This window comes from Gossypium arboreum, chromosome 3 (assembly GCF_025698485.1).
Source record: "Gossypium arboreum isolate Shixiya-1 chromosome 3, ASM2569848v2, whole genome shotgun sequence".
Classification (NCBI taxonomy): Eukaryota; Viridiplantae; Streptophyta; class Magnoliopsida; order Malvales; family Malvaceae; genus Gossypium; species Gossypium arboreum.
In genome coordinates this window covers 58307559-58334142 of record NC_069072.1, presented here as the reverse complement: position 1 = coordinate 58334142, position 26584 = coordinate 58307559, and the positions used below count along the sequence as shown (strand labels likewise).

At 31.6% G+C, this 26584-nt stretch overlaps 1 protein-coding gene and 1 pseudogene across 3 annotated transcripts; both read left to right on the top strand.

The window, feature by feature from the left end:
* Positions 1-9600: 9600 nt before the first annotated feature.
* On the top strand, positions 9601-17779 carry LOC108479448 (DNA repair protein RAD16). Of its 3 annotated transcripts, none has more exons than XM_017782052.2 (16): positions 9601-9952; positions 10169-10267; positions 10405-11495; positions 11786-11908; positions 11990-12063; positions 13382-13445; positions 13538-13684; positions 13820-13905; positions 14489-14558; positions 15443-15574; positions 15803-16030; positions 16648-16752; positions 16845-16997; positions 17240-17328; positions 17422-17502; positions 17577-17779. In XM_017782052.2, the coding sequence occupies exons 1-16, from the start codon at positions 9907-9909 to the stop codon at positions 17644-17646; spliced, it is 2658 nt and encodes an 885-aa protein (XP_017637541.1). In that variant the 5' UTR covers positions 9601-9906; the 3' UTR covers positions 17647-17779. The 3 variants fall into 3 exon arrangements, with proteins under 3 accessions (XP_017637541.1, XP_052881676.1, XP_017637542.1); XM_053025716.1 differs by having other exon boundaries at positions 9633-9952; positions 10213-10267; XM_017782053.2 differs by having other exon boundaries at positions 9633-9952; positions 10172-10267.
* A 1349-nt stretch (positions 17780-19128) lies between these two features.
* LOC128290339 (calcineurin B-like protein 2) lies at positions 19129-22967 on the top strand (annotated as a pseudogene).
* Positions 22968-26584: the final 3617 nt, after the last annotated feature.

Below are 26584 nucleotides of genomic sequence, written 5' to 3'. Positions count from 1 at the left end.
AGAAATTGGTAAAATTTCTATTTAAGACCTCCTAATTAATATTTCAAATCAATTTCATACTAGAAACTTCTAGAATGCAAGTTTTGCAACTTCTTCAATTTAGTCCCTAACTTCGAATTAAGCACTTTATGCATAGAATTTCTTCACGATATTTTCACACAATCATGCAATCATATCATAGACCTAAAAATAATCATAAAATAATTATTTATATCTCAGATTTTGTGGTCCTGAAACTTGTGTTCCAACTAGACCCAATTTTGGGCTATTACATATAGTAGGTTTCTTTTGATACACTTAGAAGCCTTGAAACTAAGATCAATAAATTAGCATTGTGAAATAATAAATATCATGAAAAAGCTGAGGATAAATGAATAAATAAAATAAAATTTAAAAAAACACTATAAAATACTTCAATGTTTGAAATTGTTGAGTAGGCTAGTAATACTCTGTTTGCTCCATTGTATTATTGATCATAAAAGTAAGATCAAACAAGAGTTATAGTGGTTAGTAGGCTGAGTAGCTAAGGGGGTAGTTGTTTGCTCCATCCATCTTTTTAGTCAAAAGTCTTAGCTTCGTGAGTGAATTACATTCAAATTGTGGCATGATGTAATACCTAGCAATCTAGTGTATGCTCCATTGAGATTGTCAAGTAAAGAAATCATGTGCCAAGATGAATTCCCTGGAGAAAATTTTATATAATGCAATGACAGAATAAGTATGAGAAGAAAAACTGAGTTTAATGGAAAGATAAACTAAATACATTAAGAGATGCTTGATAATCTTTTTAGGTAACGCTTTCTGTACTTCGTATGCTAAACAAACCTATAAAATTTGAACCAATTTTTTTAGACAAAAGACTGCTGAGAATGGAGGCATAAAATATGTTTCGTTTGGTTTAGCAGTACAAGAGGCAACTGTGTAGTTATGGCAAATTCATGCATTCATACATATTCTGCTTGAGGACAAGCAAGAACTCAGGTTTGGGAGTGTGATAACTCTTGAAAAGAGTTATATTTCGAGCCTCTAAGCTTCATGTCTGTACTTAAGTAGATATATTTGTATTTTTATGTTATTTTTAGAGCATTGAATAATAACGGTTGGATTGTGCCTTACATGTCATTTCATGTTACTTTTATTGTTGGGAAGAAGGAAATTGGTTGTTGTATGCAGCAAGTGTAAGAAGGATGAAGAAAAGGAGAAAAAGAAGGAAGTGAAATATTGCCATTATAATATCCCTAAACTGGGTCTAGTAGTTTCAGGTATGTCTTTCGGGTTCCGAGTGTGAAACTAGGAATTTATGGGGTTTCTAGTAATTTTTAATTTAATTTAGGAGGTTAATTTAATCTAAAATAAATTAAATAATAATCCAAAAAATTAAAATATTTTGAAAATTTAATTTTAAAGTAATTAAATAATTATTAGTGAAAATAATTAATTTGGGCGAAAAAGAATTTTAAAATAATTTTTATTAGGGTTAATTTGAGATAAATTTAATTATTAATTTAAATTGAATTTAATTGTAAAATAAGGAAAAATTTATAGTATTTATTTGGCAAATAAACCTTAAAATTCGAAATTTTGAAGGAAAAGGATTAAATGGTAAAACAAGGGAAATGTGGGAGTGGCCATTAGGGAAATTCCCCAATTTTTAATTTCTAGTGGTTTGTTTCAGCTTTAAAAATAATAAATTTCATTTTCTTTGCATTGTCTTAAAGATCTATCATTAGATAATAGATCCAACTATTTTCCTTCTCAAAATACTCTCTCTTTTCACCCGAAATTATTCTCAAAAGTAGCCAAAAATATTCTGAAATTTCTCAAGCTTCTTAAATCAAGATTTTCAATCAAAGGAATTAGAACAAATTAAAGATAATTATTATTTCTAAACTTGTTTTTATGATGATTAGAAACATTTTTACATGGTTTGGGAGTCAATTACATGATATTTTACCAATGTCATCTTCTTCAAAAGCTTAAAGTGCTTTAACAATGGATCAAAGAAAATCCACAAATCAATGGATGTTCCAACTCAAAATGGATCTATTAATAGATTTTTTTATCTTATTTATCAAGATTAAACTTGATTTGTAAGGTAATTTGAAGAAATACGAATTACATCATCTTTTTAAATTAATTTTTTGAATTTTTGTGAAATTGATTTACATGTGAAATTGATGCTTAGTCAATGTGTATTTGGTTTAGTATTGATGTTTGGAAATGATTAGGAGGGCTGGAGAGATCGATTTTGTGAGAAATCGAGTTTTCGACTTGATATTACAAATCCGATAAGGTATCTTTGAAAATGAATTTCGATTAGCATAGTTAATTAAAAATTGTGTTTAATATAGCTTTGGAAAAGTGGTAATGTCTACTTTAGCTCTGTTGAAGCTCCAAATCTTGAAGAGGAAAGAGATAACCAGAATTGAAGCTTGGAATTGCCTAGTTGATCATTTGTGATAAAATAAAATTGTGTGGCGAGTGTTTCTAAAGGCGATTTGGTAAATTGAACCACAATTATGTTTAATTAGTACCTTAATGAACGATTAAAATTAATTAATTATGGATGAATGGTTGATTTTGCAAGATTGGTATTAAATGTGCAAAATTTGAATTTGTATTGAAAAAAAATGGTAAGTGAGTTTTTGAGTGGTGTTCTGCTGTTTAATTAAATTGATTTTAAGGATGATTTTAAACATGTGTAATGAAATTTTTTATTATGGTATGTTTGTGTTTCAATTGGTAATTGATTATGGAAAATTGGCAAATGAATTGCTTGATTTAATTGGATATTAAATACTATGTTTCATGTTATACATAAGCATCTTGTCACATTAAATTGAACACACTAATGATTGATTTATATGCTATGTTTGATTGAATATATTGGCAACATGCATGGTGGATCCATTGGATATAGTTGGCATGCCATAGGATTTGTGGGTACTCATTTTTATTTGTGCCATTGTGAGCATATGGCTCTAGGTAGACTGATTTGTTTGGAGTAGATAAGGAAGTGTTGAGCATGAGTCTCCACTCAATGGGTTGTTTAAGGTGCTATAAGGGAGCGCGTGCTTCGGCCCGCTCAACTCGGTGGACTGTATTTGATATTTGTGGGAGCTCAGAGATCCGTTTGTCCGATGTATGATCACGCAATTAAGCCATGAGAAGTGTATGCCAATTTATATTTATGTGTGATTGTTGCTATATCAATTAATGATTGAAAGCCATGAATAATTGATAAATGCTTATGGAAATTAAATTGACATGTCTAATTATTTTTGGCTAACATTTGGTGACTGATTGGTTGTGAATTAAGCATGAATTGGATGTTAATTTACTTGTTGTTTTTATTAACATTTACTGAGCTCTTTAAAACTCACACCCACGCATTCATATAGATAATCATTGGGATTGAGGAGCTGAGGGGCCGAGCAAGAGAGTTCCAAGAGATTTAGGCTTGGTAGAGACTTAATTACACATTTTAGAGACTGTAGTCGGGCATTGTGGAACTCCCGAGAATTAGTTTGATTTTGGTTGTAATTGGACTTTAGACATTGGACGTTTATTTTGGATGGTTTTATATTAATTTTGAGGCATATTTGAGTTTAATTATTGATTGATTTATAGTGTATTGTTGCTTGATAAGATGGTGATTGATAACATGTGTGTGAAGCATGAAATCTGTACTAACGATTGTTTAAATAAAGCTTCCATGGAATGGTTTACTAGCGACTAAGGTACACCGCTTGTTTGATTTATTCGATGTTTGATGTGCATGAAATCAATTGAGGCTTAATTTATGTTAATAAATTCAATTGAAGTAGTGTGTATATATATGTTAATTAATCATAGTTAAATCGGGTTTAATTGGGCGTTAAAATATGCAAAATTAGGTTTTAAAACGAGTTTTTTCACAAAAATAGGTGTAGTGGCTTTCACAGGGACGTGTGAAGGGTTGCACACAGGTGTGTGGGTATATAACATAAGCTTGTGGAAACTGGAGCTATCACATACGGGCGTGTGCGATTTGTCAAAAAGTTTTTCATGACACAAACACGGGCATTTAATGACAAACGGCTTGGGGGACATGGCCATGTAGGTTTTGGGGGTTTGAATTTTTGTCTTTTTAATTGGCATTCTAATTTGCTAAAGTTACTATTTAGTTCTGAAAATTGATTAGTCTAATTAGAGCCCTAGATGGTAAGGAAACTTGGTAAAATTTTAGGCTTAGTCTCGTAATATTTAATTTGTAATTTGGAATAGATTCTAATAGATTGTATTTGTTATAATTTAGTCCATAATAGTAAAACTTGAATTAGACATAGCAAACGAGCTCAGTTTAAGCTGAAATTTTTAGGCTTGCATAATTCTGATTAAAAGAAGATTGGGAAACATTTAGATCTAAGATCAGGTTAATTTTACCATAGGTGGTAAAATGACAAAAATGCCCTTAGGTTAAATTACATAGGAAAAGTTTAAAATTGGCTCATAAGTTGCTTCCGCACTAATAAATAACTAATATTTAGATAAGATTGAGGTGTTATAAGGTCGGGGTGTGTCCTGGTGGTCGTTAGCTGGAAAGTAACTTAGGTGGCTAATGTAACGCGTCGAATTCCGTCCCGATCGGGTTTGGAGTGTCACTGCCATGACAAAAGGTTGGATGGATTGCCAACACAAATGCCATGGTAATTCTAGGAAAATGCTGATGCAACAGTTAGTCTTCGTCACTCTCAGCCAGCTAGACGCATACCAGATAAATCCACCTAAAAAAAGGGAGAAAAGTGTGTGCTGAGAGAGCGAGACCTACCCTATAAAAGAGGAAAGAGAAAAGAATAAGGACACGAGGACACGAGGATTTTGGGAAGGGGATTTGGAGAGCAATTTTCTCTCTGGAGAAACTCGCGAAAAATTCTAGAGAAAAGGGAGAGGGCAGCAGCTTAAGAGGAGAGCAAAGATGCAAGAAAAGGGACGAACAATCATCCTTGGGTCCTACACAATTCAATAGCGTCAATGTGAAAGCTAGAGTGGCGAAAGCTTCCTACAGTTTAACCTTTATTCTGTTAATTAATTTCTGTGATTTCTAAACTGTTAATGATGATGTTGAATGTTATTCTAATTTTGGATTTTAAATCCCAACCCGTGAGCTAATTTCATTTGGGTTGGAATTACTGGATTTATCTTGATATATTTAATGATCATAGTGATATTTTGAGTAGACCTACTGTTTTATTCAGTATGGATTATTTTAAATATATGCATGCAAGCTCTAGACATAGATGAATGCATGGTATATCCTTAGACTTGATTTCATTTTGAAAAGGTTAAAAAGTTAGATCATAATCGAATGATACAAGCGAGTAATCGAGCAAATACTCCTAGCACTCTAGACATAAAGTTGTGATTAGTACAGAGTAAGGAACAATATTGTTAGGTATTGTTCTTGAGACTTGTAGACATACGAAAACTTAGAATGATAGCTTTCATTCTAGCTTTCGAAAGAAGCAGATGTAGTAGTTATACTCTGAATGGTAATTTGGTCAAGATTTTTCCATGCCATTATTATGTTATTAAGATATAATCCAAGTAATTCCAACCTTCCCATTCAACAACATCAATCCTCTCAACTTTGTCTCGTAGAATTGCCACAACATTTTATTCATTATTTGATTTTTATATTTTATACATTAATACTTCACTTCAAATCATTATTATGTTTACTTTTCCATAAGCCTAATTAGTATAGTTTTTAGTAATAACTCAACCATATTTTTACCTATTCTGATCACTGTGAAGACGATCTCACTTATCACTTTATTGCTTGATTCAACGTGTATACTTGCACATTCATATTACATATTTACACGCAACACATTCACACTTCAATGAACCAAAAGCCATCTAAATCTCAAGGCATTCACAAGTGACCAAAACACATACATATTGACATTTAGAATCCAACAACAAGGCATATAGGCAAATAAACTTAAACCACATCACATTGGTAAATAACATAAAAACTCTTATTACATGCCATTTATAACTGTTAACTAAAACTACCAATATGGCGAATGGAAACTGTGATTGCGCTCCTACGCCATTCCAACAGATCGAGCTTTTCAATAATCTATAGGAAAAGAAAACATCTAATGTAAGAAATAATGCTTAGTAAGCTCGTATAAATCTTAAATGTAAACTTATCGAATAGGCTCAATTTATGTAATTCATAAATAATTCCTTTGACATGCTTAAGAGATTATCCATTTCCTATTACAACACCAACATCACAAGTTCAAGGGTTCAATAATGAAAGATTTAACATTCATCCAAATCAAAGAACATATATTGGAAGCAAATCCATATACATAACATTCATCACATCTCTAATATGTAACATTCATACCTTCAAAGCTCTTATGTCAAAAATTTTCATTCCATCTATTATAATTTCATAACATTTTATATAATTGAGTTCATTCATTTAAACCTTTATTACCCGTTGAACCAAATGAAACAATGTCAGATACATAGGAACCATGTTCACACAAAGTGTGCCTATACATATTACTGAAACCTTTTCTGTAATGCTCACACGAGCTATGAAATAGGTCTACTCACACGAGCTGTGGGTCAGGATGTTAAGCTACACGATGCTACTCACATAAGCTATGGAGAACCTGCAACAAATGAAGGAACTCAGCCATTGGTAGGACATTTAAGATCATCACCTGAAACTGTAGAACCCCTAATGACATGTCATTTGTATCCTAAGTATTCACAAGGTTCAAACGGGAGACATTACATCTTTTGATTCCTTTTTCGATATAACATTTCACATACAAATTCATGAAAGTTACATTTTCCACATTTCTACAATTGATCACCATAATCATTTAATCTCATTAAACATATAACACATAATAATCATTTAAGATATAACTAACATAATTATTCATTAACATTTTAAAAGATCTACAAATAATGAATTAATCATTATACAAACTTACCTCGACTACAACGGTTGTAAAAGTAAAGTCGATCATTAATCCAAGCCCTTAGCTTTTCTTCGATTCAAGCCAGGTTGATTCGTTTTTTGATCCAGATAATAATTTTCATTTAATTAAACCATTCAAATAACTTAATAAAATTAATTCAACTTATAACCCTTATTATTAGAAATTTATAAAATTACCCCAAATGTTTTACCTTTTATACAATTTAGTCTCTAAACTCGAAACTTGCAATTTAACCGCTTTTAATTAAAATTCATGCTAGCTGATTTTCCCTTAGTCTTATAACAACCCATATTTTTTCTCATTTCACACAATTTACATTTAATTTTACTATTTCAACAATTTAATCCCTAAACATTAAAATCATCAAAATAACTTAACAAAACACTTATATTTAACTACCAACTTTAATAATCTATCAATTAAAATAAAAAACAACTCGACTCATTCAGGGTAAGTCCTTATAATTTTAAATATTTTACGAATTAACCCCCGAATTAGCTAAATTAAGTTAAAACATCACAAAAACATAAAAATCATTAAAAAATGATCAAAATCATACCATGTCATGCCAGCCAACAATGCTTGACCGAATGTCTCCTTCTCTAATGGTTTTCAATTGTGAATTTTTTTTTTGAAGATGATAATATTTGTTTTGGTTTTGTTTATGTTATTAATTTATTTAATTATCATTTTGTCCTTTAATAACTAATTAAATTTCATGAAATTTGCCATCAAAATCGTCCACTACGATGCTAAATGGTACATTTTCCATTTAAGTCGCCTTATTAATCCTTATCTAGCCATTTGACACCATTATCTAATAGTAACTTATTTTTACAACTTTTACGATTTAGTTCTTTTCACTTAACTAACTATTTAAATGTTACAATTTCTTAACCAAAATTTTAATATGACCCTAATAACACTCCATAAATATTTTAAAAAATATTTATGGGCTCAATTTATAGAAATGAGGTCCCGGTACCTCATTTTCTAAAACCACTTGACTTTAGGGGCATACCATTTGAACCTAATTATTCTTTCAATTAACAAAAATCATTAAATCAAATTTCAACGTAACTCTATATTTGACTCGTAAATATTAAATAATAATATTTATGGACTCACTCGTCAGATTTGTGGCCTAGCAACCATCATTTCCGACACACTGAAAAATGGACTGTTACAATTACCAAATATTCACTTTCTCACTTGTACTTAATTATAACAATTTTATAATTTCAATTTATTATCAAAACTAACCTCAAATACAGTTGAATCAAATCATATTTAAAACACACACACGCGCACACACACACATATATATATATATTATACTATGAACTTACCTAGTATATTCAGCTACTGAGCAGATTTGTAGGGACTAATCTGTGATTTTTTCTTTTTCTCGATTATCCTCCGTACAGTTCAATTCTTGATCTATATAATGATTAAATTCAGTTAATCAATTTCAAATGCACTATCAAATTCATTTCTACGCACATGACCTATAAATTTCATTTTTACAATTTTTTTCCTAAACTTTTACACTTTATTTAATTTAGTCCTTGAAATCAAAACTATTAAAAACTTCACAATTAAAACCAATATATCCAAACCGAATTCAATATCATCCCAAATCAGCTTTCAAACACTTGAAAATTTTCTAAATTTACATGCTAAATTTTACTTATTTTCATATTAGTCCCTAAACTCAAAACTAATAAAAATTCCTTTACAAAATTGTCACAAACAACAACCAAGTTCACAAATTCATCATTTAATCACAAAAACACCTAGAACTTATTAGTGGCAAGTTTCAAAGTCTTTAACAATTTTACAAAATAATCCTTGGGTTAGCTAAATTAGGCTATAACGATATCAAAAATATAAAAATTACTAAAATCGGATAAAAAAATACATTTCATGCAAAGCAACGAAGATGACCAAAAGCTTGAGTGTCCTTCATTAGTGTTTTGGTTTTAAAAGGTGAAGAAGAAAGTTGAAAAAATGGTTTTGTTATAATTTTTTTAGATTTATCATTATTATTAACATATAATTAACATATAAGATTAGTTCAAATACATAACTACCTGTCCACTATATATACATTAAGCTATAGCTATTGTTCCTTCCACTTATTTTAATTAAGTCCTTTAATCAATAAAATTTAATAGTGATTAATGTTTACATATTTTACGATTTAATTTTTTTAATTAATTAACCAAATATTAAGATTTTCGAACCGAACCTTAACATGTCAATATAATATTTAATAAAAATATTATAGGCTCGATTTACAAAAATGAGAACTCGATATTTTATTTTACAAAATTATTTGACTTAGTAAACCACTTAAACTTAACTATTCATTTAATTAACAAAAATATTAAATCTAACCTTTAATATAGAATTATATTTGACTCAGATAAATTAAATAATACTAATTACGGACTCATTGATAAGATTTGTAGCCTCGAAATTACTGTTTTTGATACCACTAAAAACTGACTATTATATGCAAAATAAATACAAGTTGTACTTTTTTTTTAATAAATTTTTTTCATACATTTTTATCTTAAACAAGGTGGAGAGTTATGTGGAGAGTTATCAATCTCATTATTAGAATAGAAATTCAGATATTAACAAAGCAAAATTTTCATTTGCTTAACAATCGAAGTTGGGACAGACTGAAAAGGCTACAGGCTGACTAGGTATAAGTCTATGCTGAGAACTTTCCCGCCGTTTGGGTAGCGTGTCAAGTCAACAATTACAACACCCCACATTCCCGCCGCCCAATCACCTATTTCTTTCTCTCTCACTGATCATTCGTCTTCATTCAATCGGGAACTAAACGTCAAATTCACTCCATTTACATCCTCCTTCCCAAATGCAGCTTCGATCGCGTAAAAGGACCTCCAACTTCTCTACCAATGGTAAAACAATTGCGCTCTCCTACTTTTCTTTTTCCTTTCTTAGGGTTATCTGCCCCTTTCCTACTTTACTATTTTTCTTCTGTAAAGGGGGGTGACCTTTAAACTTCCCTCACTTGGATTTTTTAGGGTTTTCCTTTTTATGTTACTTTCCTCTGGGTCTAACGTTTTTTTTTAATTTTAATTTTATTATTTGGAATTATGTTAATTTTGAAACAGAAGAACACAGCGATAGTTCTGACCAAGCCGATAATTTTATCCAGTTGGATGATCTCTCCGATTCAGAAACCTATGTCCGTTCCTCCGATTCTGATCTAGGTACTTTCCTCCCATAATCATATTAGAGTTCTTTGTCCCCATTTTGGTTGTTTTTGCGTTGCTTTGTAATTTTGGTATACAATAAAATGAGTATTTTTTTGGGGGGCTAAATCAATATAATGAGTACATGGTTGCAGGGGAAGAGGAGATTCTGGACTTAAACCATAAAGCAGTGAAAGCTGCTCCTATCACCATTTCTGATTTTACCGAGCCTCCAACAAACAGAGGCAATGGTGAACAGATACTATCTGAGCAAAATGAAAGCCAGTTTGACTTTAATGTGTCAACCGCGAAGAAGAGAAACAATACAAAAAGGAAAAAGAAGGCTAGGTCTGGGCAACCGTTAATGTGGGAAGTTTGGGAACAAGAGCATGAGAAATGGATTGATGAGAATTTGACGGTAGATGTTGATCTTGATCAACAGAATGCGGTAATAACTGAGACTTCTGACGCATCATCCGACTTAATTATTCCTTTGTTGAGGTACCAAAAGGAATGGTTGGCCTGGGCTCTGAAACAGGAAGACTCAAATACCAAAGGGGGAATCCTTGCAGATGAGATGGGAATGGGGAAGACCATTCAAGCGATAGCCCTTGTCCTTGCCAAACGTCAAGTACTCCATACAATTGGTGAACCCAATGTTTCGTCACAGACTGCAGGTTCATCAACAGATTTGCCCAGGATAAGATGCACCCTTGTTATTTGTCCGGTTGTTGCGGTGAGTCAGTGGGTAAGTGAGATTGATCGGTTTACTTCAAGGGGAAGCACCAAGGTGTTGGTTTACCATGGTGCCAATAGAGGGAAAAATGTGAAACAGTTCTCAGAATATGATTTTGTAATAACAACATATTCGATTGTTGAGGCTGAATATAGGAAATTCATGATGCCACCAAAGGAGAAATGCCCTTACTGTGGGAAGTCATTTCACCAAAAGAAGCTCTCCGTTCACTTGAAATATTATTGTGGGCCTGATGCTATTAAAACAGAAAACCAATCTAAGCAAGAGAGAAAGAAACCAAAATCTATGTTCAAGTCAGGCAAAAAACATGCTAGTAATTATGAAGCTGATTCCAGAAAGAGGGCTAGCAAGAAGAAAGCAAAGCATAATAAGGAAGACAAAGACAGAGACTTTGAGTTTGATGAAACTTCTGCAGGCAAAGAACATAACTTGCCTGAGGGAAAATCACTTCTACACTCTGTGAAGTGGGAGCGCATCATCTTGGATGAGGTGAATCATAGCATAATTATTATCTATTGAAAAATTAGGAATATACTCAATCTTTTGCTTCATTTATTCGCTAGAATTTGTTTTAACACTTTGAAAATCAAATAATGGGAGTTTCATCTCAAGATTTACTATCTACAAGAATTCCTGACATACTAGAATTTGTCTAACACTCATATGGGTTAAACCTTTTCCTCAACAGTTGATGTCAATTGCAGCTTCCAGTGGAGGGAAGGACTTAATTTTAGCATGTATATTGTTAATTAACTACCATTTTTTATTTTTCTACATAGGCTCATTTTGTGAAAGATAGACGTTGTAATACTGCAAAGGCTGTCCTTTCTTTGGAATCCTTATACAAATGGGCTTTGAGTGGCACTCCACTGCAGAATCGTGTTGGAGAACTGTACTCTTTGGTCAGTAATATTTTATAGAAATTGAATTGCAATTCCAAGTTTCTGTTTTGTACCTTATTTGTTTTCTATTGCATTCCACAGGTTCGCTTCTTGCAAATAGTTCCATACTCCTATTACTTGTGCAAAGATTGTGACTGCAAAACTCTTGATTATAGGTATGGGTTGATATTGAATTCTGAACGCATTCTTGCTCTGCTTGATCCTGATTTAATTTCACTACAAGTCACCACATGTAGCCAATTCCCATTTGGGCCATAGAGTTTTAATTTGTAGTATTGTCCAACTTGAAAATTGTAGCATAACTAGTAACTCTGTCAATGATGGCTAAAAGCCCATTGATGGAATGTTTATTTAGCATCTGCCATTCCATTTGTGTCTGGTTGAAACCTTCTTTCATTTGTGTTCTTTAGTTCTCTTAACATGTTAACCTTCTCTTTTTAGAGTTCGTTATTTTATTTTAGGATTTACTTTCTTTTTTCGTCTTCCTGGTTTCATCATAACTACTTTTAAATAAATGTTCAATATAGTAAATATTCAAAATTAGGGAAAAAGAAAGAAACTACAGAAGAAAAAGAATTCAATGCAAAAGAAAAGGAGAAAGCTTTACTTCAAATTGTAGTAATAATACAATGTACATTTTATAGTACTAAATATAAAATTTTGCTATCATTATGCAACTTTCAATAGATTGAATTGATATTAAATTTGCAATATATTTGTACATTGTAATTCATAATTTTAATTATATCATTGATTGTTTAACAGAAAGATGTTAGTTAATATATTACTTGAAGGCTTAAAAATGATAAAACTAATTTAAATGTGTAAAATTAAGTGAATCTACTTCAACAGAGGAGTTTGCATTGATTTATTGAGGGAAGCTCTCAACATCGTATTTATAATAATTATTTTATTTCTCAAATGAATCACCAAAAATTGACAAATTGTTATTATATTAGCACCACTTGTATTAAAATTCACAAAGGAACACAAAATAAAACAAATAAACATTGTGAAGATTTTAAAATTTTAAATTAAGAAAGATGAACCTCAACATTGCATGGGCTTATTTCTGGTTGACTATAAGTTTGGTGACATGCTGCAAAAATCACTTGATCCTTGTCAAGCTTATAATATGGGGTGTGCTTAAATGACTCAATTGGTTATATTTAACATGGTTTTCTTTTGGACATTCTGAAATGATTAGAGTGAAGAAAATTTCGGCTAAATATGTAGGCTTAATTATACCTTCCTTTATGGCATGTTACATTCACATCCAGTTTAGGTACCTTCAGATGTAAGCTAACATAAGTGATTTTCCTGTACAATGTCTTCTTGTTGATGTATCTTGGATAGTAGTTCTGCTTTGTTTGGTTTGTATATTTTCCCTTATGCAATTGTAGCTTTGTTACTAGAACCCTTTTCTTTTGATTGTTATTTACAATTTCTGTGAATCTGATTATATTTGTACAGTTCATCAACACAATGCCCAAAGTGCCCCCATAATTCTGTGAGGCATTTTTGTTGGTGGAATAAGGTGAGTTTTGCAATCCTTTAGATTTTCTCTAGTGTTGGTCCTGATAATATGTTAAAAGACCTTTTTTTTTCTGAATTATCTTTATATCTTAGTATGTGGCTACGCCAATACAACATTATGGAAATGGTGAGATCGGGAAAAGAGCTATGATATTGCTAAAACACAAAATTTTGAAGAACATTGTCCTAAGGCGTACCAAGAAAGGCAGGGCTGCTGATCTTGCTCTTCCTCCTAGAATTGTAAGTGCTTTTGATACGTACATATTCTCAGACATGGGTTTGCACAAATGCAAACACAATCTCTAGTAAATGATGGAGTTCTGTTAATTCTTAATATTCCTATGTGCTTCTGTTGCCAATGCACCCATTCTGCAGATTTCCTTGAGACGGGACACCATGGACATTAAAGAAACTGACTATTATGAATCTTTGTACAGTGAAAGTCAGGCACAATTTAACACGTAAGTTACCATATAACTCTTTAGCTTTTGATGGTTGAATTGATTGAGCACCAACTGTGCAACTCTTGGTTGACAGATATTTATTCTCAGAAATAATTGCATGCTGTTCAAATGAAAAGATTAAGAAATCCTAGTTAGCTAGGTATGGATTGTTAATATCTCCACTGACCACTTGGCATTGTCTACTGGTATCTCTTTCTCTTAGCAAGGTTTTGACATCCTAATTAGGATATGTTAGCTTATTAATTTTAACGAGCTAGTAACGAGCTAGCTGGTTACTGGACCATTGTATTTTTGTTTAACATCATAGTGTACCTTATTTTTCATAGGCGTCTTTTGCTCTATGTTTGATTTCACTTGAATCTTCACTATTATGTTGTGGTACCGTCTATCCATCAAGGATATAGGCCATTCCCCATCACATCAAAATGGGGATTGTTCATATATTTTTTAGTGATATGAAAAATCTAGTTCAAGCTACGCTCAATGTTTTCTTAGATATATAATCATTAAACCATGGTTTTTCCTTTTATGGTATTAAGCTTTGTTCTTTTCTTTTTCTAATTTTCTGCTCTTCTTGCAGATATGTTCAAGCAGGAACTGTAATGAACAATTATGCTCACATTTTTGACCTCCTCACACGCTTGCGGCAGGTGAGTATATCTTTATTACTTCAATGGATGAAACATTCTTCTACTCTGTATTCTTTTATTCTTTTCCTATGTGGGTTAATGAAACAGTTAGGCATATCAAATAATTTATTCTTCTACTCTGAATTAATGATGGCCTACAAGATATAATATTGGATCTGATAGTCTTACAAAATGATATGACAGCGTTATACTCATATAGGTTGAACCTCTTCCTAATTTGCTTACATATGCAAGCACATATTTTGGAATTTGGATTCGGTAGAGCATGAATAATTTTTAATCATAAAATCTCTTGATAATAAATGGCATATCCTTGAACCGATGGCTTTTTTGTATTGTTTCAATTGATTAGACTTATGCATGAATCCTATGTGTTTGTATTCCAAACTTCATAAGCTTTAATTCTAGTTGATGTTGCCTTTTTTTATGAATTTCAGTATGTGTAATTGTAGTCTGGATCAGAATTTTTTTTTTGTTATATATTTTATTATTTGTAGGTAATTTTCTAAAAGGTATTATTGAGTGAGGAAATATCCGTGAATTTTTGAAGATGATATGGTCACCCCTTCAAGTTGATACTACCAAAGGGATGATTAACACTTGGTCTCTGTATGGCACAGTGGAAAGATGTGGGGATGCCTGTCGCTGCCCTGGACCCCAGTGATTGAATGGCGTCCAGGTGGAACTGGGAGGTGCTCCCCACCGCAACTACACACTGTGCCATATGTGCACATTGATAATACCCAGACGTTGATCCTTTCACTATCATCCTTATCACCCATAGCAAATATATCCAGATTAGACCTTTATCTAAGAAAATGAAATACGGTATTCAAAATTTTTATGCTGATCTGTTAAACCGGTGTTTTTGTGCAAAATTCTAGGCTGTTGATCACCCTTACCTTGTAGTATATTCAAGTACTGCTGCACAAAGAGCTGGAAACATAGTCAATGGTGATAGGAATGATGATGAACAAGTTTGTGGCATTTGCAATGATCCTGCAGAAGATCCAGTGGTGGGTTACCCTTTCTGTTTGTTCTGTTTAGTATTTTCTTCCTTTAGTTCTTCCTGGCATCATAAGCATGTAAAGGTCAAAACAGTTACACTAATCCATCCTCCCGTGGTCATATTTGAGCAAATCTTAAGAATAAGATGTTATTAAAAAGATAAGAATAAAATAATCACTACAAATATGCAACCGTGAAAGCATTTTGTTTGAATGTCCTGATTCTGATTGTTTCAGGTTACTGCATGTGCACATGTCTTCTGCAAAGCTTGTCTGATTGATTTTTCTGCCTCCCTGGGAAATGTCTCATGCCCCTCATGCTCAAGATTACTTACTGTTGATCTGACTACGAATGCAGATGGAGGGCAATCTAGCAAAACAACACTGAAGGGGTTTAAATCCTCAAGTATTCTGAACAGAATTCAATTAAATGATTTTCAGACGAGCACTAAAATAGAGGCTTTGGTATGACTTACTGGGATTCATTAATTGCTAAAAAGTTGCTTGACTATTTTGAGAGGATAACATCTGTACTATATACACAACCATGGTTTGCATTATGTCATTAATGGCTATTAGATATCTCTCCTTTATCATTATTGGCATGACTTTACTGGACAGTTTAGCAGAAACTTCTTATTAATGTGGTTAGAAATTTCCTCTGATAGCCTGCTTGGAGTTCCCATTTGGCTTGTTCTTCATATAGTAAATTCTTATGTAAACCCCAATGACTAGCAGTGTCTTTATTTGTAAACTATGTTTCTATCAAAGTCGTAAAACTTGGTATTTTGAACTTCAATATTGTCATGTGTAATGCTGCAGTAATTTTGTGTCACCTTTTAAATTCACAGCAGTGCTATTCATAATAGAAATTAGCAGCAGCTGCATTTCTTTGTCAATATAAGTGGATGATAACAAAGATAAATGACAGAACGTTATTGACAGTATTAGTGTTATTACTTTCACTGTTGAGTGATGATTATTATGACCTGTGGCAAATTTGCCTCTATTGCATGGCATATTCATATTGTTCACTGTTTATCTCTTGATCCTCTCTGCTAACAGAGTTTTCATAATTTTAGAGGGAAGAAATCAGATTCATGGTGGAAAGAGATGGTTCTGCGAAGGGAATTGTTTTCAGCCAATTCACATCTTTCTTGGATCTCATAAAATACTCCCTTCATAAGGTCTCTAAAATGAGAAACGAAACAAATTCTGTCATGGTTTCTTTGTGCAGATAAGAAAAGATGCTATCATAATAGATTGGCCTCTTTTGCAGTCCAGCATAAAATGTGTTCAACTAGTAGGGAGCATGTCCTTGGCTGCGAGAGATGCTGCAATTAAGAGTTTTACTGAGGATCCAGATTGCAAGATATTTCTCATGAGTTTGAAAGCTGGAGGTGTTGCCCTTAATCTCACAGTTGCATCACATGTAAGCAATATCTTATTGAATTCTTGTTTGGTTTAATCTCTGATATCTTTTGGGATCCATTTGCAAAAAAAGGATTTATGGCATTACTCTCTCTTATTGGGATTACATTTTGTTTTAAATTTTGCAATTAAACGTTTCCTTATCTAAAATGAATGCTGTAGTGTTCAGGTTAAATTGGCTATTCCTTTGTGTACATTTCTTTTTCCTAAAGGCTTAAAATGGTAGACTTTGGACCTGATTAGGTTTTCTTGATGGACCCTTGGTGGAACCCAGCTGTGGAGCGCCAAGCACAAGATAGGATACACCGAATAGGGCAATGTAAACCAATAAGGTTGGGTTGTGATTGTAAGTTAATTTATAACAAAAATGTTGAGACTGGTTTGAGTTAATGAGACTAATTGCATCTTTTTTGGTGTGATGTTAGGATTGTGAGGTTTGTTATTGAGAACACAATAGAGGAGAGGATATTAAAGCTGCAAGAAAAGAAGGAATTAGTGTTTGAAGGGTAAGAGTTTAATTAGTTTTTGGTTAAATTTGAAGGAGTAATTTGAATGTTTAATGTGTTGTGGTGTTGTGTAGGACGGTGGGTGGCTCCACAGAGGCTCTAGGAAAATTGACGGAGGCAGACATGAGATTTCTATTTGTGTGAGCTGAGCTGGGTTGGGTTGGGTTGTTGAAGCCAAGTTCTAGTGAAATGTAAAATACTTCTCTCTTTTCTGTTTTTGACTTGGGACATGTTATGTTTGGAACTTATATAGTTAATGCCATTATCTCTCTCAAAACTCATTGAATTTATCGACTGGCTTTTTGAATTTTTGTTCAAATAGTTTAGTCTTTTTTTTGTAGATGATGTGGCATTTCATACCAACTTTTGAATTTTTTAAGTATATAAAATTTTAATAAATCTAAAAAATCAAATATATATAAATTAAAAGTTTCTAAAAGCTATAAAAATATTAACAATTTAAAAAAGTTGTAGAAGTTTATAAAAAACCTATACAAATTTTAATAAAATTTAAAAATTACCAGGATAAGAAAGTAGAATTTGGATTTCAAAATTTTAGTTGGGAATTAAAATATTAAAATTTGAAGATTTTAATTAATCTAAATTAAATGTTTGGATAATTCAACTTTAGATTTAGATTTTAATTAATTCTAAGTGTTAAAATATATATAAATTTTTGAAATAAACCTGCTGGTGATTATTAATTAAAAAAAAATAGAAGAGCTGTTACATCCACTAACCGTTGCAACGACTGGCTATCAGGAACGGTGCCATAATGGTTGTTCTGGGAAGAAGAAAAAAACAACAAAAAACCAAAACTAGACAACTTGAAAACAAACAAAACCACAGCCTAAAACTTTGAAAGATGAAACGACCTTTTACGAAATTTCGGTCCAATTTAAAGCTCATAATAGAGATGTGTTTAGTTTCTCTCAAGATTTAATAATGAGATCCAAATTTAAGTAATTAAAGTTAAACTTTAACTTATTCTTTTAAGATTTTATTATTAAAAAAATTTGAAAAAAAGAGTTAAAGCTTTAAGACCGTGGATTTTGGAATAATGATTAATTAGAAGAGATTAATTTTGTTCATGGGTCTAAATTCTCAATCTATGATAATAAGCTTATATGGAGAATGTTAACAAATTTAGACATTTCACTTCAAGGACCTTAATCAATCCCACAAGCTTAGGTGTTTTATATTGGATTCGAGTTTTAGGCTTATTATTTTATTATTATTTTTATTTTGAATATTTTATAATTATTAAGTATTTAAAGTTATTTAGGAGTTTTATATTAACAATAAAGTTTTGTTTAAAATTATTTATTGTTTAGATTAATTAGAGTTTTATTTAGACGTATTTAATTAGCCTATATAAAGACTTCTTCATTATTCATTAAAGACACAATTGTGTTTATTAATAAAAGTTTTCAACTTTGGGAGAGTTTATTTTTTGAGTAAGATTTCTTTCGTAATTTTTAGAAATAATTTTCTTCTTGATTTTTTTCAAAGAGTCGTGAGAATTCATTTTTATCTTTTAACAGAATTATTTTTAAAGGATTAATTAGAGCTATTAAATGAATTTATTAGATTTATATCTTAATGAGTTAAATTGAACTTTTATCTTTCTATCCTTCATTGCTATCGTTCCATCTTTCACTTTTAAACTTCATCTATTTATTTTTTATATATTATTATTATTTGTTGTTTGTTCTTAAATTTCTTCTTTTACTGTTTTTGACTTCTTTATTACTAAATTTATTTATTTCTTCTTTTCAAATCAGATACAAATCTTTCCTTATTGAGTTAAACAACATGAATTCAATCTGCTTTTGCCTTCATTCTGTGTCAACCAGCTAATCAAGCATCCGATCTCTCCATTCCCAGTGACTATGGCATCTTGACGATTTCTCCCATCTCGCTCCTTCAAATTTGACCACATCGGAGTCCCAAAGATAATCATTCCTTCGACGTAAAAAAACCTAATTCAATCCCTACCTTGCATGACCCTTCGATCCTTTTCTACCTCTACTTCCACCGTTCTTGGAGCTTCCTCTATCCAAAATCGAGGATCCCCGAATCTCTTTCCCTCCTCTGCTAGCAAATGAGCTGCACGATTCCTTTGATGAGGTATGAATCTAAACTCCATTGACTCAAAATTGTCAGGCCTAAATTTAATCTCTTTTACCAAAACACTAATGGTCGATTTGTCTTCCTCAAGAGCCCTTAGTTTCTTTATAACAGCCAAGGCATCCCCCTTGACCACTACCTCTTGAAACCCTAACTCCTCCATAAAAATTACAGCTCTGAGACACGCCCTTGCCTTTGCCGCTGTCGAATTGCCATATTTTCATACGGGTAAGTACACGCCACAATCACTAACCCCTCATTGTTTCTAACTAATATGCCAGTTGTTGCCTTCTTTATTTATTGATGGAATGTGGTGTCAAAAATTACTTTCATTTTATCCCCAACTGGCAGTTCCCATGTGATATTATGTGATTGTTGAAATTGTGGTAATGCAAATTCCAAACTCTCCAACTCGTGCATGTTTGTCTTTACAAACACTACTACCCCTTTCACATTTCGGTTAACTACTTCATGGTAGATACTGTTTCGATTATGGTAAACCATAGTGCCCAGAAAGTGACCACCCATACTATGCATGTCTCCAACGTTACTGTTTATGAATTCTTTAGCTAACCAGTGTTTCCAATTATTTTCATTGTTGGAGGAAAATGGCACCTTCAATTCTTGCAGAACTTGGACTGTGACTGGACACTCTCGAAACAAATGCTCAACTGAATCCTTAGCTCCACGACAGACAGGGTAGCAACTCACCACTGCCACTCTCCGAATCACAATATTACCTAGAGTAGGCAAAAGATTATTAGTAATTTTCCAGCATGTAATATTAATTTTACTAGCAGCATTAAGGCTCCGTTTGTTTTCCTGTAAAAACTTTTTCGTAAAAGCTTTTTAGCCTTATCCTGTGTTTGTTTGGCTAAAAATGATTTTCCACTGTAAAACATTTTACAAAACATAAGAAAATGAGGTCTTTTTTGGGGAAAATCCCAGCATCAGAACTTTCTAAACGCTCTCTCCTTCTCCTTCCCCTTCCCTTCATTACGTCCCTGACCCAGGATTCATTTCTGTATAAAAAACAACCAGCAGTAATTTCGTTGACAAAAAGAAAAAAGCCCTAGCCATTTTAGTCTTTTTAGAAATGAAACTCTCAACAATTTGGTGATTTTTTCTCTTCAATTTTTTCGTCTATTTCCCTTCAGCGACTTGCCAGTTCAAGCGAAACCAGTCGATTCAAGTTCCAAACTCAATTGTCAAAATAGACGGTGAGACAATTAACTATGGGAAATAATGAGAAATTGAGAACGGTTCTGGAATTATATGATTTGTTTGCTTGCTTCTTAGCAAAATGTAATAACATTTTTGTTTTCATATATTTGTTTTTCCCTCTGGTTGTTCCCCAATAATAATTGAAAAGAAACCTTTTTGAATCGATGTGAGATTAAAGTAGGTAGTTTTAATTAATTCCTACGCTTCAATAGATCTATTAAGTTGGCAATTTGGTTTGTTTGTATATTTTTTAAAATGAATTTTATTTTTTGTGGAATTGATTAGATGGGATCTTGATTAGGTTCAATTTGTGATGGAGTTAATGATTTTGTGTTTGAATTGGGCCTTTTGATGTGTTTGATTTTATGTATATTTGATTTTGAACTACTTTTTATTAGATTGTATGTTCTATACTACAATGCTGGAATGGATGTTAGCAAAGGTGGGTGATTTGTGATCACCCTTAATTTTGTAAAATGGATGAAATGGTTAATTCTTTGTTTGGTAGGATTATTTATTTTTATCCTCTCCTTTGCGTTTCTTGATTCATGATGAATACTGTTGTATGTGTTGTCTGATTGTATTTTGTTGATCTCTCATGTATGAGAAATCGACATGGAGGAGTTAATTCTTTATGTGCTCCTCGATGCACAAAAAATAAGGAAGGGGAAACACTTATGGAATGCTTTTAAATTTGTTAGGACAAAAGAAAATTCAAGTAGGTTAAAAGGTTAAGATCATGGTTTGATTATAAGAACTGATTTCGTTTTGAGTTTGAGGTCTCCGGCTTTGTCAGATTCCAATTCCAATATTTGGTCTTCAGTCAGCAGAATCAAGAAATGGTTAAAAGGTTAGTCCTATTGTTTGCTTTTAGAATGATCAAGTTTATGGAAAGAATGACATGAATGAGATTTTTGGTCTCTTTTGCTATTGCCTAGGTATGGAGTGTATTGATGTGAAGAGAATATCATGTTGCAGTGCGTAGAAGGATTGAAGCATTTATTTGCTTCAGTGCTGCAATGATGTGATAATGATTTGTGCAAGCAATCAAGAGGTCTTGTTGATCCTGAACTTCTTGCAAGAGAGGCCATTTGTATGTTATCATTTTTTCTTTTCTTTTTAAATATTATCCTATATTGCTTATTTGATAAATTCAATGCTTTTGCTTGATTTAACTTTTGTTCAGTCTTTGCCTGTGTTATTTTAGTTCTCGAGTCATTCTACTGAAATTTGCTTTTTGTTCATCTTTATGCAGTTAGTGTAAGTGAAATAGAAGCACTTTATGAGCTTTTCAAGAAGATAAGCAATGCTGTTATAGATGATGAGCTGATCAACAAGGTCTTTGTTTTTTCATAGTTCCCGTTTTGTTATATAATTGATATCTTTTGTTATGTTTGCCAAGTTTTTTGGCTTGGTGATCACTCCTCATCTTGAGTTGGTTCTTTCCCTCTCATATTTGTAGTATTTAACTTTTATTTGTATTACTATTTGACAGGAGGAGTTCCAATTGGCGTTATTCAAAACAAACAAAAAGGAGAGTTTATTTGCTGATCGGGTATTTTTATCTAATGTTAGTTAATCCTCTCATATTGGTAGTATTTAAGTTTTATTTGTATTACTATTTGACAGGAGGAGTTCCAATTGGCGTTATTCAAAACAAACAAAAAGGAGAGTTTATTTGCTGATCGGGTATTTTTATCTAATGTTAGTTAATAATGTCTCCATCTTTGAAAGAATCATTCTTGTTAGCATAATATTGCTTGAGTTGCTGTCAATATATTTCTGATTTCACTGCAGATATTTGACTTGTTTGATACAAAACATAATGAAATTCTAGGTTTAGAAGAGTTTGCTCGTGCTCTCTCTGTCTTCCATCCAAATGCATTGATTGTATGTGTTAAATATTTTAGTTATTTGTATACTTCGTCTCTCTATTTACGTCTCTTGTTGTAAGTCATAATCACGTTAAGATAGTAGTTGGATGTAAATGATTGGTATGGAAATGGAATTATGGAATTTTGTGCAAAGATGATGTGTCTAAACTATGTATTCTTGTGTAAACATATTCTTATTTAATCTATTTTCTTAGACTATGGAATTTCTTTTTGTAATTGATTTTTTTCTCTTTGAATCCTTTTCTTTGGCATTGGTTCCTAATGTCTAATGTTTAATTTGATATATTTATTTATAAATAAATCATTATGTAAAATATAAATTTAATAGATATAAAATAAACTCAATTAAACAATGAAAAGACAATAAATTCTTAAATGTATGTTTGTTTCATTTAAAACAGTTTTTATAAAATATTTTGGTCAAACAACGAAAATATTTTACATGATTCATCCAAACAGATTCATTCAAACACCAAAAATATTAATTTTTTCATAAAAGTAAGTCATTTTTCAGAAATTATTTTTAGAAACCATTTTCAATCGAACAAACGGAAATCAACAATTAATTTCACAATTTAGTCATTTTCCACTTTTAACTTAAAAATTTATCAATTTAACCCTAATACTTAAATTATTCAATAATGATAGCATCTAAAATCTTAAAAATACTAGAAATTATAACATGGGTCAGGTAGTTCTAAGTACTAAGATTCTAAAAACGTAAAAATTACAAGACAATGGACTAAATTGAGAAGCCAATTAAAATTTGAACCCCTAAAATTTCTTATACCCGTGTGTGCTCCTCTCCAATTCGTTTTGCATGTGAAATAAAATAAAGGAATGGGTTTTGTTTTGTTTTAATGACTATCTATTTATCTATCTATCTATCTATCTATCTACCAACCTATTATTATTATTATTATTATTATTATTATTATTATTATTATTATTATTATTAAGTTAACTTAATATATATTATATATACATATCACAAATGTTTTATTATGAACGTCCATCACTCAACCTGGTATAATTGTTACCTTTGTTCCTTTTATTTATTTCAATCTATATATCAACTTTCAACACTTACGCGATTTAGTCCCTTAACCTTAATAATTTCTAGTTTCATGAAAATTACTTACCTAAAATTTAATTAACTACATAAAATAAATATTTATGAGTTCGTTTTACAAAAACAGAGTTCCGAGCTTCACTTTCTGACACCTCTAATTATTGGGTCATTACAATACTTCCCTTCCCTCTGCATTGCCTCCCTAAATTTTCCTCCTTTAACCACTTATTAACCATTAATGACCCTCTTCTTGGTGCCGCCCTTAGCGAGATATCCCACACAAATTCCACTACTTGTCTCCCCAATGTAACCGAAATCGAACAAAAACCCTCCTCATGACCAAGCTTTCCACACAAGAAACAGAACAATGTGAGTTTATCGTACTGAAAATGGGTATAAACCAAACAATCTTAATCCAAAATAATTCTCTTATTTTGCTTCCACGGGATCCGAACATCTATCTTCACTCGGATCCTCAGGTACCTGCCGACTCCCCTTGCAATCAAAGAGGCATCATACTCCAGGAAAGTACCAAGGAAATTACCAAATTGGTGTGCCATACCCTCTGACATAAATCCCAATGGAAGATTGTAAATATGAACCCAAAATAGATAAAATGCACTTGTAAAAGATCCTCCCCCTGTTCCAACTTATGGAAAATGATCAAGTATTTGTTGAGAAGTCCATAACATACCCTCACATAACCTCTTTAAATCCACTTTATAATAAAATCTGAACAAAATCCTCTTATCCCCAATATATGAGATAGTCACCCCACCAACAGATGCCACAAATATGCAAGAGTATTTTGCAACGATAGGAAATTCAACACACTATCCGTAAGCACTTTCCCCACTAAGTAGAGCAGGTAGTCCTCCTCTACCAAATTTACATTAGCTTGGCCTCAAAACGATTCCTCTTCTTCCTAAAAAAATATTCAAATTCACTAGATCTTCCTCTATACCCCCTTCGAAGAGCCCTACCATGTGCAAACGCTACCAGGATGATAACCAAAACCTTAAAACAAAAGACTCAAGAGAAACGTGCTAAACAACAAACAGAGAAACGTGCTAAATAGCATACTTTTTTTTCTCTATTTAAAAAAAAAATATTTGCGAATATTTTGAGTGGTTGTTTAAATTAGATCAAATAGGTTGTTCGGATCAATAACCAACCAAGGTATCGGTCTGGAGAAAAACATTAGACCGGTTGACCCATAACTGGTACAGACCAATTAAATTAGACAAAAACCAATTGATCAAGCGATTCAACCAAAAAAATTTAATATATTTTTTATTTTTTATAATTTTTTAATGATTTATTTTATGGAATCTAGTAGACCAGTCCAACCAATTCGACTATCAGTTAGGTTCTAAAAACCTTGATTTTGAATGAAAAGAAAATGTTTTTTTCCACTTTAGTATCAACAATTTAAAATAAAATTGATTGTTTCTATATATTTTTTCAAGAGATTTAAAATAAAACAATAAAAGTTTCCATTTTATATATTTATAAATTTTTGGGTTAAAATTAAAAGAACATTCAACTTTATCATATTATTTCTATAAGACTTTTATACTTTGTTTGCACCCGATTAAAAACATATAATTTGATTTGTACTAACATAAGTGAATTTACTTAGGTATAAATTAAAAGCTAGGGCTTATAAATTAAAATTGTGAAAATTATGGTGTAAATAAAAATTTTGAATATTTATATTGTATTAAATCAAATGCTTGAAGCTTCGCCACTATTTTCAAAATTAGATCTGATCAGAATAGCCAATCATATCAATTGTGTTGAGAATCGATTGAGATTTGAGGTGAATAAAACTCGGTTCTCTTCGAAAAAATAAAAAAAAAATTAAATTTCAAGTTTTTTTAATAGAGTTATTCAATTTTTTAGTCAACTCGAATAATTAATTTGTTTTTTCGAGTTCAAGTTGAATTGAATTTTACAATTTAGATAACTCAAATAATTGATTGGTGTAAATACTCTTTTAGTCCCTGTCAATTTTGAAAATAAGCAAATTAATCCTTTCAACAAAAATTGCAAAATAATTTTAAAAATTCAAAATATTTATAAAATTTTCAATTTTCATTATTTTAAAAATATATAAAATTTAAAATTCTAAAAAAATCTAAAGAATATATAAAGATTTTTAAAATTCCAAAATAACAATTTTGAGGATCTAAACTAGTAAATTCTCAATTCAAATTTATCATACTAAAGGATCTTTGTTTTTTTCCTCTTATTTTGCTTTGAATTTCAAATTTATGAGCTCTAACATGACATTAGCTATATTATAACAAGATTTAATTTGGCATTTTTTTAAAAAAATTAACTCGAACAATTTTACTCGATTCGATTCAAATTGAATTTCATTTCACTCAACTCGATTCGAAAAATTTTCCAATCGAGTTAGGATGATAAAATAGGACTCGCCAATATGATTAACGCTAATTTTTCTCACTTGATTCAATCGAATGCTCACCTCTAGCCAAGGTATCAGTTAAGGATAAAGGGGCTAGATTGGTTAACCTGTGAACTAGTTGAACCAATTGGACCGATCAGTCGAACTAGTCAAACTAGGTGATTGAACTAGCCGAATCAGCAATCAAGCCGACTGAACTAGTTTTTTTCAATAATTTATTCAATCGAACCAGTCGGATCGATCAAAGTGATTGAATTGGGAAGAGGTGGTTGGACATGTTCACTCACTGGTCTGATTTTGAAAACCTTGAGCTTTGTTGATGATATA